We start from the raw sequence: 12,941 nt of genomic DNA on the forward strand, positions 1-12,941 counted from the left end.
GAGGCCCAATGTTTGAAGTTCATGCTTCACCACCTCATCCCAAGTCTTCCCGAGTCTACCACTTCCACAGGTTCCTTCTACATTTAGGGAGGGGCACTTCTTCACACAGCTGTCTTGATTCATACGTAACATATGACCATACCAACACAGATGCCTCCTTTGTACACCACATTTCATGCTTCTTATGCAGCTTTTCTCTCAGGGTGCTTACACTCTGTTGTGTATGCACACTGACATTACACATCCAGTAGATCATATTACCTTCATTTCTTTCAAGCCTATGCATGTCCTCAGCATTCATGGCCCATGTTTCCCTGCCATGTAGCATGGCAGTTCGCACACATGCATCATACAGTCTACCTTTCACCCTGAGCGAGAGGCCATTAGTTGCCAGCAAAGGTATGACTGCGTGTCTGTGTGTTCCTCCTACACCACTGCTTGACAACCAGTTTTGTTGTGCTTGCATCACCATGACTTGGAGGTTCTACGGTCTAATGACCGAAACAAATATAAAAAAGATATATATATCCTGTGTTATTGCATGGAGAACTATGTTGGACAAGAAGGGACTGAGGACTGATGATTATCTTTAAATTCTTATGCGTTGTATTTTGAAAATAATACACTCTACATGGACATAAAAATATGCATCATTAAATATGATGATACTAAAAAAATATACAATGATTAACCGTTTAGCAATCAGATTACTCTGGGAAATGTAAAGCTTCTTTATTCACATCATTTTGAATTGATCATGGTTTATCTTGTAGCTTTGCATATTTCATGAGATGTTTGTTTATTTTTAGAATGAGATTGTAGGGTAGGTGTGAAATGTCAGATCTGGCTATCTTCAACATAAATCAGATGGAACATTCGGGCTGGATATAACTGCTTTAAATGCCAAAGAGTTAAGTAGCCACAGCTGGTCAGTTAAAATGGTTTTCACTTCTCAGTTGCTATACCTTATGTTCTGACAAAAAAAAAAAATTTAATTTCTTTTTGTCTTTGCCAATCCAAAAGTCATGCCTAGACTGCTAGTGTAGCCAGATGCTATTGTCAGGAATATGGCTAAAGTGAATCCTAAGGAACAGTCTTCAGAGACACGATCATCTTTGGGAATATGTTCTTATGATGTACAACAAGAGCCAAAATCAATGGACTCTACATGCTGCAAGGTTATCTTTGGAGCTTAATTGATAATATTTAACAAAGAGACAAATTGTTATGCATATGGAAATGAGCAAGCAAATGCCCCAAGTGAAATTCTACACCTCAGACCTGTTGAGGGTGTGATCCTCTTTTATGAAGGTTATGTAGCTTTCGTTCTTTAATCTGTATGGTGTCCATTTTGACCACAAGGACCACCAGAATATAAACTTCAGTCTGGCGTCATTATTGAGTACTTAAACACTCTACTGAAGTAAACAGGTCCACAGTAACATGTGTTCTGTATTTCTGTGTTTCTTTGGCTGTCAAAGAATCAGGACATATATGTCTTACCGGTGAGCTTCCAGAATTATTACTATGCCAGGCAAAGTGCTTAGTGGCATTTTGTCCATCTTCACTTTCTGAGTTTATATCTCAACAAAGTCATCTTCTTTCTTTTGAGGGTCGATAAAATAAGTACCAATTGACATTACAGGCCTTGTGCCAAAATTTGAAACCAAAATTTCTGTCTTTACTAAATATTAATGGTCTGGTACCATGCATTAAGCCAAGAATAAAACTTGTAATGTGGTTCAGAAATGAAACTAATTGAAATGAAGTCCAAATGTAGGTTCCAATATTAAAAGAGAATTCATGTCTAAAGATGAAGTTGTACAAAAAGTTATCATCTTATGATGTTTTTCTTTGTCTAGAGACATAAAAATGATGATGATCATGATGTTGATGATGATAGTCATTATATGTGTTCCTTTCTTTCTTTTGCAGATCTCTAGCAGAAAAACATTTTGGAAGTTACAGGGTTAGTTCTCACTATTTATTTATTCTATACGAGGCAACATGTTGCGTTTGTGTAGCTACTGGAAATAAGTTAGTAGATCCTCTGTTAATGTGAGTTGAAACAGACAAGCATCCTATCCACAGACTTGTTATCCTTCATCTGTTTTATCACAAAAAGCCAAAGCCTTTTAACGGTTATTTTTAGATTTAGTATTTGTTGATTTTGAAAGTGAATTGTTGGGGGTATTCATTTTTTAAAATACTTGGGGTAGCTACAGCCCCCACCCCCGTAGCTTCAGCAGCAGTATTAGCACCAGTAGCAGCAGCAGCATTGATTGTGATTTTTGTGGCTATTGTTGTTACTATTACAGTTATTGTTGTTTAGCTCCAATTGTCTTTGCATGAGAGTCTAAAGACCAAGGAAACACGTTGAATCCTGACACCATAAAAAATACCTATGTGAATGAATTCTGCCAAACCTGTGAAAGCTATATAATGTGAATCTTAAAACATCTGCTTCTTGGGTGCCTTTAGCATGAATTCTCTCACCTTCATGCATTTGGACCAAATCAACAGTTTCCTCTCCATCCATTTGTTTTTTTCTTCAGATGTTGAGCTTAAGTAACAAACAGCTTTACCAAATGAAAATGGAAACTAATCTGTCCCTACTGAAAAACTTATTTAAAAACTTTTAAAGTAGAAGGGGTAGACCCAGGAGGATGTGGGATGAAGTGGTGAGAGAGGATCTTCAGAAGTTGGGTCTCACAGAGGGGGTGACAGGGACTAGGGCTCCTGGTGGCTTGCTGTGCTTGACAAGACATGTCAAGCTAAGCAGAGGTGGGGTTGTCCTTGCATACAGGCATGCTCACTGTATCCTTCTCTAGCTGAGCATTCATAATCTTGGAGGCTCATGGGTGTGAGTACCACATAAAATCCACCCAGTCTAGTGCCACGTATACACATCCATGCTGGTTATGCTTAAAAGCATCCAGTGCACTCTGTAAAGTGGTTGGCATTAGGAATTGCATCCAGCTCTTGAAACCATTCAAAAATAGAGAAATGGAGCCTGGTCGGCTCCTCTCAGACTGTCGAATGCATGCCAGCATGGAAAACAGACGTTGAATGATGCTGATGATGATGATGATAGTTGATGAAGATGTAGCTGAGCAGATCAGATGACAGCATAACACCTTTCTTGAATTTCTGAATCCAAAATCATGCTGAGGTCTACATAGCTTTCCATCTTTTCATGTCTGATAAGACAACAAATAACATTTCAGTTGATTGGTAGAGGTAGCGTTTGTGGTTGGTAGGCGAAGTATCCATTCCTCCTTTCAAATATAAACTAACAGACTTACCACACAGCCACACCTTTTAGTTTTTTGCTAGATTTAAGGGAGATATTTGCTGCTATCTTTTAGTGACTGCATAGAATCTTCTTTTAAGAAAGGAATATCAAAGTCAGTTTGCAGTGCAAGATGAAATGCCTTGTAGTATTATGTTACATCCCTTTACTGCATCACTTCTCAAGTTAGGTAATATCCCCCATCAGTCAATGATTTCAGCTCTTTACTGGAAGTTAGAATGTATAGAAAAAAAGATTAACTTTTTTTTTAAAGTGTTTCTGTGAGTCAGGTAATGTTTTGTTTCATTGAAGAGTCCAAACCAGTCCAAAATAGAATTATTAATGTCAAACCATTGCTTTTATAATAACATTAAAACAAATGCTTTTATTGTAATCTTTTCCAGAAGTGTATAACTTTCATAAACAAAGTGGATCGTTATCCGGAAAGGTTTGAACATGCAGAGGCAAAGTAAGTGAATATATAACATTCTGCTTAAGTTTGATTTTGACTTTGAATTATGAGGAGATTGTGTTGTATAAATATGATAACGATATAAGGAAATATAAATGTAGGAAACAGTAAGAGAAGCCATGACATTGTTGATATGAGACAACATGGAATCTATATGTTCAGTATTTCAACTTCAGTAAGTCCTGGTTATGCAACTTTTAATACACTATTTTTGTTTGTATGTACTTAACTGCAAGACAAAAGGCTCAAGCCTATTCCATACACCCACAGAACAGAATAAGGGGGGAATTTTTAGTTCAAGATCATTTCTTTCCCCAGTTCACATTGAAATGAATTGAACAATAAAGGTTTTAAACTCTGATTAAAATAAAAATTTGATACAAATAGCAAATAAAGTATAAGAAATTATATCTTTAAAATCATCTGCGCTACAAAGTCATGTAAAGATATTTACCATTATATATAATAATCCTGTTTAGATCTTTAAGATCTGTGAGTTAACATGATTGTTATCTCAACCTGGTCTGTCTTCATTTTCAATTATAGAAAGTAAAGACCTTTGACACCGCCACCACCACCATCATCATGTATGACCATCATCATTTAATGATGGATAGTTTGATAGAAACTGGCAAGCTGGAGGGCTCTTAGTTGAGAGAAGGGGAGGAATCGAGGGATGTGGCTGTGAGCCTGGCAAGAGGTTAGTATATGACAGAAAAGCAGAGATAGTTGTCTTATTATAGAGGGGGTACTTGACTACCTCAGTCAGCCAGGCAAGGAGAAGCAAGGTAGCACAATGTTAAGGGACAATAAAGATATTAACTTAGAACAACTAATGATCTCCATTTTAATATTCTTCCAAGCATACATAGCTATTAAACTATGTTTGCTAAGAGGACTATTAAAAAGTTACTAAGTATTTGTTTGGTGGCAATTGACAGGATCATTAGAGTGTCAGATTGAAAGTGTTGTGCTTCTCTTTCCAGCACACTTTGCTATGAGCTCAAATCCCACGGAAGTCAATATTGCCTTCTATCCTCCTGAGTCTGATAAATAAAATTACCAATCAAATCCAGGGATCAATTCTTAACTCTCTAAATTTCTTTGCTTTAGTGCCATTATACTGTGTAAAATATCTTAGGACACATTCACAGTGTCTCTGTCTCTATAATTGGGGAAGGGTTAAATCAAAGGGCTTGCAACCTCTTCTTAAAATGCCTGAGATGCTACCAAAACTGACCAAGGACTGGCCAGTGTGCAGTATAGAATGGAGATAAGGAAGAATCGCTTGTTATTCAATGACAAAAGTCTTTCTCTAGAGTAATTTATAGAAGCTTAATTTGAATGAACGAAGATGAGTTTCAAGCTTAATTAATGAAAATTTGAAGCATTTATAATACTTTGTGATATCATTTATTCATTTGTTCCTTTTGGAAAACCAAGATGCTTTACCTATTAGCAAGAGTCATGCTCTTGTTAAAAAGCCAGTTAAAACATACCTAAAACTGACGTTCACTCACCATGGCTGCTTTTGCTGACAGAGAAATCGTAGTACACTAAATACATTTCAGTTTGATACTCTACAGACATCCACAAATATGATGCCTGGTGATAATCAGAGATTGAACCTGTTCAAATGTATTGTAGATTTAGATTAAAATAATAAAATGTACAAACACAAAATAACAGTTCTGTAATGGTTCCGTTTGTGCATTGATGTAGAAATAATGATGATGATTGTGATGGAGTGATGAAAATATGTTTGTTTCTTTTGCAGGGAAATGGCAGAGGAATATTTTTGCAAGTTGAAGGTAGGTTGATATGATTTATTTACAGTGTAGTATAGTGAGTGAGTGATAAGAGCATCGGGTAGAAGGCTTTGCGATATTTGTCTTGGTTGTCTACATTCTGAGTTCAAATATCAATGAAGGGTTCACTTTTTGAATTTGATAATAATAGTAGCAGTTCAGGGTTGTTAAAACACTTGATTGGATGCCTTGTGATATCTCATCCTGCCCTTTCCCTTCTCACAGCCATACTGTGAAACTGTATTGGCCTTTGTCTTTTCCTTAGATAACATTGTGCTGTAGACAGAGGGAGGCTTCAATGTAGATGCAACAGCTGGTCTTCTACTTTAACCTGGGGTCAAACCAAATTTTGTGTATAAACTTTGGTAGCAGCAAGCTCTTAGAAAGCTCTCTTGCATGGACTTTACTTATTCTTTGGTGTTAGATTTGATCCCTTGTCCATTCTAATACCATCAGCTGTACCTTTGGTGTGTTCAGTGGAATTCCTCCTGTAGTAAGCATTCACTTGAGGTATATGGTCTGATGATACCAAACAAGTGATGGTTTCATCCTCCCCTTTTCCTACCAGTGATGGAGGCCCTGCAAAATTGTTTAGTCATAAGAAACACTATCTTGGGATAGTTGGTCTGCTGGATCGGGACTGGCCTGGGGCTAAACAATTACAACAGAACTAGAAAGAACTGATTTGTTACTAAATCTGGTATTATTTAATTATAGACTGCCAAAGTATATACACCTGCCAAAATGCGACGGTTGTAGGAATAAAATATTGGATTACATGCTCATAGGTCATAGGATCAAATCCCGTGCAGGTGTTTTTTTCTTTTTTAATTTATTTATTCAGCCCTTCCTCTACCTCAATTCATGCCAATGTTGGAATTAATTTAGCAGTTAGTCCCTTAACACTGTCTGAAATTGGGCAGCAACCTAACTTCAGATGACAATTGCAACAGTGTAAGTTGACAAAGCAGTAGTCCTCTGCTGAATGTAGTGATGGTGGTGGTAGTAGTGGTGGTAGCAATTGCTGTAATGGTAGTAATGTTGGTGGTCATTGTCATGTTCTTCATGGTGTAGGTGGTGGTGGTGGTAATGGTAGTAATTGCAGCAGCAGTGTCAGCAACATCTAATCTACAAGTCCTCATTTGCACTCATATGGAGGTAGACATGACCAGTAGTTTGGGTTTCATGAATAGACAATCACATAATCAAAACCCCAAATCTATAAGATAATGCATGATTAATTCAGGACAATATGGATAAATATGCATTGCATTTGACTGAATAATCTGTTAAAGGATTAAAAATAAACCTGCAAAAACCTTCAACATTCTGTCATCTATGAAGGTTTTTCTAAAGACTTAAGAATTCATTTAAGAAATAAGGTAAACTATATCATTAGCCTACCTGTGGCATCACATTAGGTAACAAGGTGCAGTTTCATCTAAGTCACCTGTTCATTCTGATGTGTTTCTAATTAGAGATGTCACGACTGAAATTTCTCTTGTTTTAAACCAAAATATTTAAAAGATTGGTTCTTGGGTGGCTTTACTGAGAATTCTCTCACTTTCATGCATTTGGACCAAATCAGTATTTCCTCTCCACCGATTATTGTTTACCTTCAGTTATTCAGGTTAAACATCCTACACTGAAATTCTTACAAGTCTGAGGCAGGGCTACCAAAATGTCATGGAAACTAACTTGCCTCATTTGAGAAACTTATAAAAAATCATAAAAGTATTATCTTTCTTTTGGATCATTGTCTGAAATTGAAGAACTTCATATAAGCTGATGCTATTTCAGAGATGATAATTGATGACAATTTGGTTGCTATAATTAAGCAAATGGAATGATTATATGCTGCCTTCTGTGAGGGTCCTTCTCTGTTAGGGACTAGAGATTAGATTTATTTCATTCGCCAAACATATTTTACTTCTCTACTTTGTTTTGGAATTCTACACCTCTTTTTAATATTGGTAATTTGGTGCAGCATTAAGAGGAAGAGACTTGATGGTCTACAAGATTTTGATATACTAGTTTAACTCTTTAGTATTCAGATTATCCTACCAAATGTGATGCTTATCTATTCACATTGTATTGAATTAATCGTGCATTCTCTCATAGCTGTGAGATTTCTGTGATGTGACTCTTTACATTGGGAATGATATTGTAGGATAGGTGAAAGAGACTGGATCTGACTGGTTTTGAACATAAAAGAGGTAAAATATTTAGGCCGGATATGGCCGGTTTGAATGCTAAAGGGTTAATGTTTACAATTTCTGAATTGAAATGCCAGTGAGTTCAGTGTAGCATTCCATTTATTGAAGCTTGATAACACAACAAAAAGTTGTAGAAGTTGTGTTGGTAGAAGTACCCACTACAGCTTTGATATTGAAACTAATGAAGGAGAAAGCCTTTGTTTCTTGTATTGGACTTCTATTTAATTTTCCTATTTTTGTTATTGTTGTTTAACTCTTTAAACATTCAGATTCCTCTGTCAAATGTAATGCTTATTTATTCATATTGCTTTGAATTAATTATGCATTATCTTGTAGCTTTAAGGCTTTAATGGTGTCATTATTTATTTTTAGAATGAAATTGTAGGATAGGTGTGAGAAGTCAGATGTGATTGGTGTGAATATAAAACAGGTAGAATACTTGGGCTGGGTATTGGTGCTTTCAATGTGAAAGGCTGAATTGCAGGTCAATTAAGTTAAAACCCTAAGTAGTAAACCACATTCCTTTATTAGTTGAGTTCTGTGGCCAAATAACTAGACTCCTACAAAATGTGTGATCTTGTGCTTTGTTTAGAAATTATTACTTTAATTTTCCTACAGTACAAAGTTGGTTGAAAGAATTGTTCTGGAATTATTCCAATGTTTCCGTCTGTTTTTGAATCAAACATCTGAAATTTGATGTTGCTGTGGATGTAGAGAAGCAAAACAACCAATTGCTTCAGGAAGTCAGGCAATATCCAGTTTGATTGGAGAGTCAATTACATGGTAAAATAGAACTACTGATGTTAGATCATTAATTTTATTATAAAGTCTAAACATATGCTTTCATTTTGAATATTTATAGAATTACGGAGATTTCTTGAATGATCTGGACAGTGGAGATGTTGACAAAAACAGGGCTAAGTAAATATCTTTATTACATTTTGTTTAAATTGGATTTTTACTTTATTGAAATGAGGAGATTGTAATGTATAACTGTGGTCACAATATAATGATATATATATATGCATGCATACATACACACATGCACACACACACACACACACACACACACATATATATATATATATATATATATATATATATATGTATGTATGTATATAAGGTGGTGTGCTGACAGAATTGTTAGCCCAACAGGCATATTGCTTAGTGGCATTTTGTCCATCTCTACATTCTGAGTTCAAATTCTGTTGAGGTTGACTTTAACTTTCATCCTTTCACGTTTGATAGAATAAGTAAAAACTGAGCAGTTGGGGGCAATGTAATTGACTTAGCTCTCTCCTGAAGTCGCTGGCCTTGTGCCAGGATTTGAAACTATTCTACAATAAGAATAGGATGGAGAAAATTGAGAGAGCTATTACCTGTTTTCACAATAAAAGGTCTCTCTCTCAGAGTGAAAGGTAGGTTGTATGATGCTTGTGTGTGAATGGTTATACACCATGTTATTGAGACACGAGCTCAGAATGCAAAAGACATGCGTAGACTGGAGAGAAATGAAGGTGTTATGCTTTTGTGGATGTGCAACATCAGTGTGCATGCACAACAATGTGCAAATATATTGAGAGAAATGTTGGGGATAAGTAGAATGAAATGTATCATAAAAGAGAGAAGACTAAATTGGTCTGGGCATGTGATGCGTGTAAATGAGGACAGCTGCATAAGGAAGTGTTAGTTACTGAACGGATGGTACCTGCAGAGTAGGAAGACCCAGGAAGACATGGGATGAAGGGGTAAGGATGGATCTGAGAATGTTGGGCTTCACAGAAGAAATGACAATGGACCGAAATGTTTGGTGATGTGATGTTCTTGAGAAGACCTACTCATGTCTACAAAACTGAGATCTTGAAGCACTGTGTAACAAGAAAACATTTCTCACACCCTACTTTAACAAGTCAATCTACCTTTCTTCTCTTCCTCACATTTCCTCCTTCATGCACTATGCCTACCTCTCATTCCCCAACTCTGTCCTCATGGTCCTGTTTCTCTGTATCATTGCTATCTGGTCTCTCCTCCACACTCTATATATACCCAGGTTTTCACCTCTCACTTCTCCTTTTCCACTCTTTAAACATGCTTCTTTAGTGATATCTTGCCACTTATATTATGACCTTTGAACCTCAAAGGTATGCCCTGGCACTTGCCACCATCTCTATCTCTCTCCGCTTCTACTTGACTAACCCATTTATATTATGATCCCTATCCCTTGTGAGTATGCCTGGCACTTTATCACCTTCTCTTTCCTGCTGTTACTCACTCTCTCTCTCTTTTTCCTGCACTTCCCTTAGGTTTGGTAACCATATATCTCCCTTGCAGCGGCACACCTCTTTCTATCTTCATTTCTGATCCTCTCTCTCTCTCTCCCCCTGCCTTGGTAAACTTGTACCTCCTTTACAGCAAGAATCCTGTGCCTATCTCTGTCTCACTATAATAACCTTCATAATCTGACACAAGATCACCTCCTCCAATGCAAAGTACTTGGTGACCCTGTCAGTGCAGGTGCCACTTAAAAATCATCCACTCCATACTGTAAAGTTCTTGGCATTTGGAAGGGTATCCTAGCCAAAACTAACCTCACCTCTGCTTGGCCACATAAAATGCACTAAGTTCACTTTGCTGATTGGTTAGTGTTAGGAAGTGCATCCAGCTGTAAAAATCCTGCTAAGACAGTCACAGAAGTCTGGTACAGGCTTCTGCCTGATTGGTTCCTGTCGAACTGTTCTACCCATACCAGCATAGAAGGCAGATGTTAAATGATGATGATGATGATGCACTATGCTTACCTCTCACTCCCAATCCTGTCTTCAGAGCCCTGTTTCCTCACATCATTGCTGTCCAGTAGCCCCACCCTCTGTATACCCTCTACCTCTATCTCTTTTTTTTTTTTACTTGACTGCACAGGCGTGGTTGTGTGGTAAGAAGCTTGCTTCCCAACAACATGTTTCTGGTTCAGTCCTGCTGTGTGGCACCTTACTAGCGTCCTCTACAATGGCTTTGGACAAACCAAAGCCTTGCGAGTGAATTTTGTAAACGGAAACTAAAAGAAGCCTGTCAGATGTAAATATGTATATATTTATGTGTGTGTGTTTATGTTGGTGTGTTTACATCCCCATAACCTAGATTGAGGTTCAGCATGAGGGATAACATATATACAAAGCAAGGAATTCCTAGTCCAAACATTTGTTTCCTTCAGTTTTCCCTCCCTTTTTCAAAATTGGGATCATCACCCCAGACTGCCATTGTTTTGGTGTCCTTTCAGAAGTCCATGCTATACACAAATCAATCAGAGAATACCTTCTCTTTTTAATTTTCTTAACATCTCAGGTGAAATTTCATCCACTTCATCTGTCTTGTGACATTTGAGTGCTTTAATCACCTATATGACTTCAGCCTCTGTGAGGTTAGTTTTTGGCCCAAGATGCATCTCATGTCAACCACAAAATCTTATCCCGATTAGATTGAGAAGATCCTTAATCTATTCTCTTCCAGCTCAAAGAATGCTCTTCTTTTGAGAGAGAGGAATTTAACAAAGAGACAAATTGTTATGCATATGGAAATAAGCAAGCAAATGCCCTAAATGGAATTCTACACCTCAGACCTGTTGAGGGTATGATCCTCTTTCATGAAGGTTATGACTTCCATGAAGCTCTGGTTCTTTAATCTGTATGGTGTCCATTTAGACCACAAGGACCACCAGAATATAAACTCCAGTCTGGCCTCATTATTGAGTACTTAAACACTCTACTGAAGTAAGCAGGTCCACAGTAACATGTGTTCTGTATTTCTGTGTTTCTTTGGCTGTCAAAGAATCAGGACATATATGTCTTACCAATAATGCAATTAGTAAGGCCAGTAGTAACATCAGATCGATATTTCTGTGTTTGCTATGGTGGTGAGCTTGCAGAATTGTTGCTATGCCAGGCAAAGTGCTTAGTGGCATTTTGTCCATCTTCACATTCTGAGTTTATATCTCACCAAGGTCACTTTTGCTTTCCTTCTTTTCAGGGTTGATAAAATAAGTACCAACTGAAATGAAGTCCAAATGTAGATTCCAATATTAAAAGAGAATTCATGTCTCAAGATGAAGTTGTACAAAAAGTTATCATCTTATGATGTTTTTCTTTGTCTAGAGACATAAAAATGATGATGATCATGATGTTGATGATGATAGTCATTATATGTGTTCTTTTCTTTCTTTTGCAGATCTCTAGCCAAAAAACATTTTGAAGGTCACAAGGTTAGTTCTCACTATTTATTTATTCTATACGAGGCAGCATATTGAGTTTGTGTAGCTACTGGAAATAAGTTAGTAGATCCTCTGTTAATGTGAGTTGAAACAGACAAGCATCCTATCCACAGACTTGTTATCCTTCATCTGTTTTATGACAAAAAGCCAAAGCCTTTTAACGGTCGTTTTTAGATTTAGTATTTGTTGATTTTGAAAGTGAATTACTGGAGTTCTTCCTTACCTAAAATAGTGGGGGTAGCACCAGTAGCAGCAGCAGCATTGACTGTGGTTTTTGTGGTTATTGTTGTTACTATTACAGTTATTGTTGTTTAGCTCCAATTGTCTTTCCCTGGGAGTCTAAATCCAAAGAAACACATTAAGTCCTTACACTGTAAAAAACATCTACATGAATGAATTCTGCCAAACCCACGAAAGCTATAAAATGTGAATATTAAAACTATGATGAAGATGATGATTTCCAATCTACAGGTCGTTATTTTCATTCATATGGACATAAGATGACCAGCTGTTTGGTTTTCATCAAACTCCTTTGCTTTATCAGGAAACTGGGTACAGGGTTTACATGCCACCCAGTTTAACACCACCATCTGCTTCTTGGGTGCCTTTAGCATGAATTCTCTCACCTTCATGCATTTGGACCAAATCAACAGTTTCCTCTCCATCCATTTGTTTTTTTCTTCAGATGTTGAGCTTAAGTAACAAACAGCTTTACCAAATGAAAATGGAAACTAATCTGTCCCTACTGAAAAACTTATTTAAAAACTTTTAAAGTAGAAGGGGTAGACCCAGGAGGATGTGGGATGAAGTGGTGAGAGAGGATCTTCAGAAGTTGGGTCTCACAGAGGGGGTGACAGGGACTAGGGCTCCTGGTGGCTTGCTGTGCTTGACA

The 12,941-nt window shown here is 37.1% G+C and overlaps 1 protein-coding gene across 2 annotated transcripts in view; it reads left to right on the plus strand.

Annotated features, from left to right (window-relative positions):
• The window catches only part of LOC106877687 (uncharacterized), a 288,271-nt gene that overhangs the window by 231,973 nt on the left and 43,357 nt on the right, over positions 1-12,941 (plus strand). For both annotated transcript variants that reach the window (XM_089353047.1, XM_089353048.1), the window contains 5 exons: positions 1,936-1,969; positions 3,697-3,761; positions 5,542-5,575; positions 8,651-8,709; positions 12,007-12,040. In XM_089353047.1, the coding sequence (XP_089209173.1) occupies positions 1,936-1,969; positions 3,697-3,761; positions 5,542-5,575; positions 8,651-8,709; positions 12,007-12,040 (226 nt within the window). The remainder of the gene's footprint in view (positions 1-1,935; positions 1,970-3,696; positions 3,762-5,541; positions 5,576-8,650; positions 8,710-12,006; positions 12,041-12,941) is intronic.

This window comes from Octopus bimaculoides, chromosome 5 (assembly GCF_046866305.1).
Source record: "Octopus bimaculoides isolate indiv1 chromosome 5, ASM4686630v1, whole genome shotgun sequence".
Lineage (NCBI taxonomy): Eukaryota > Metazoa > Mollusca > Cephalopoda > Octopoda > Octopodidae > Octopus > Octopus bimaculoides.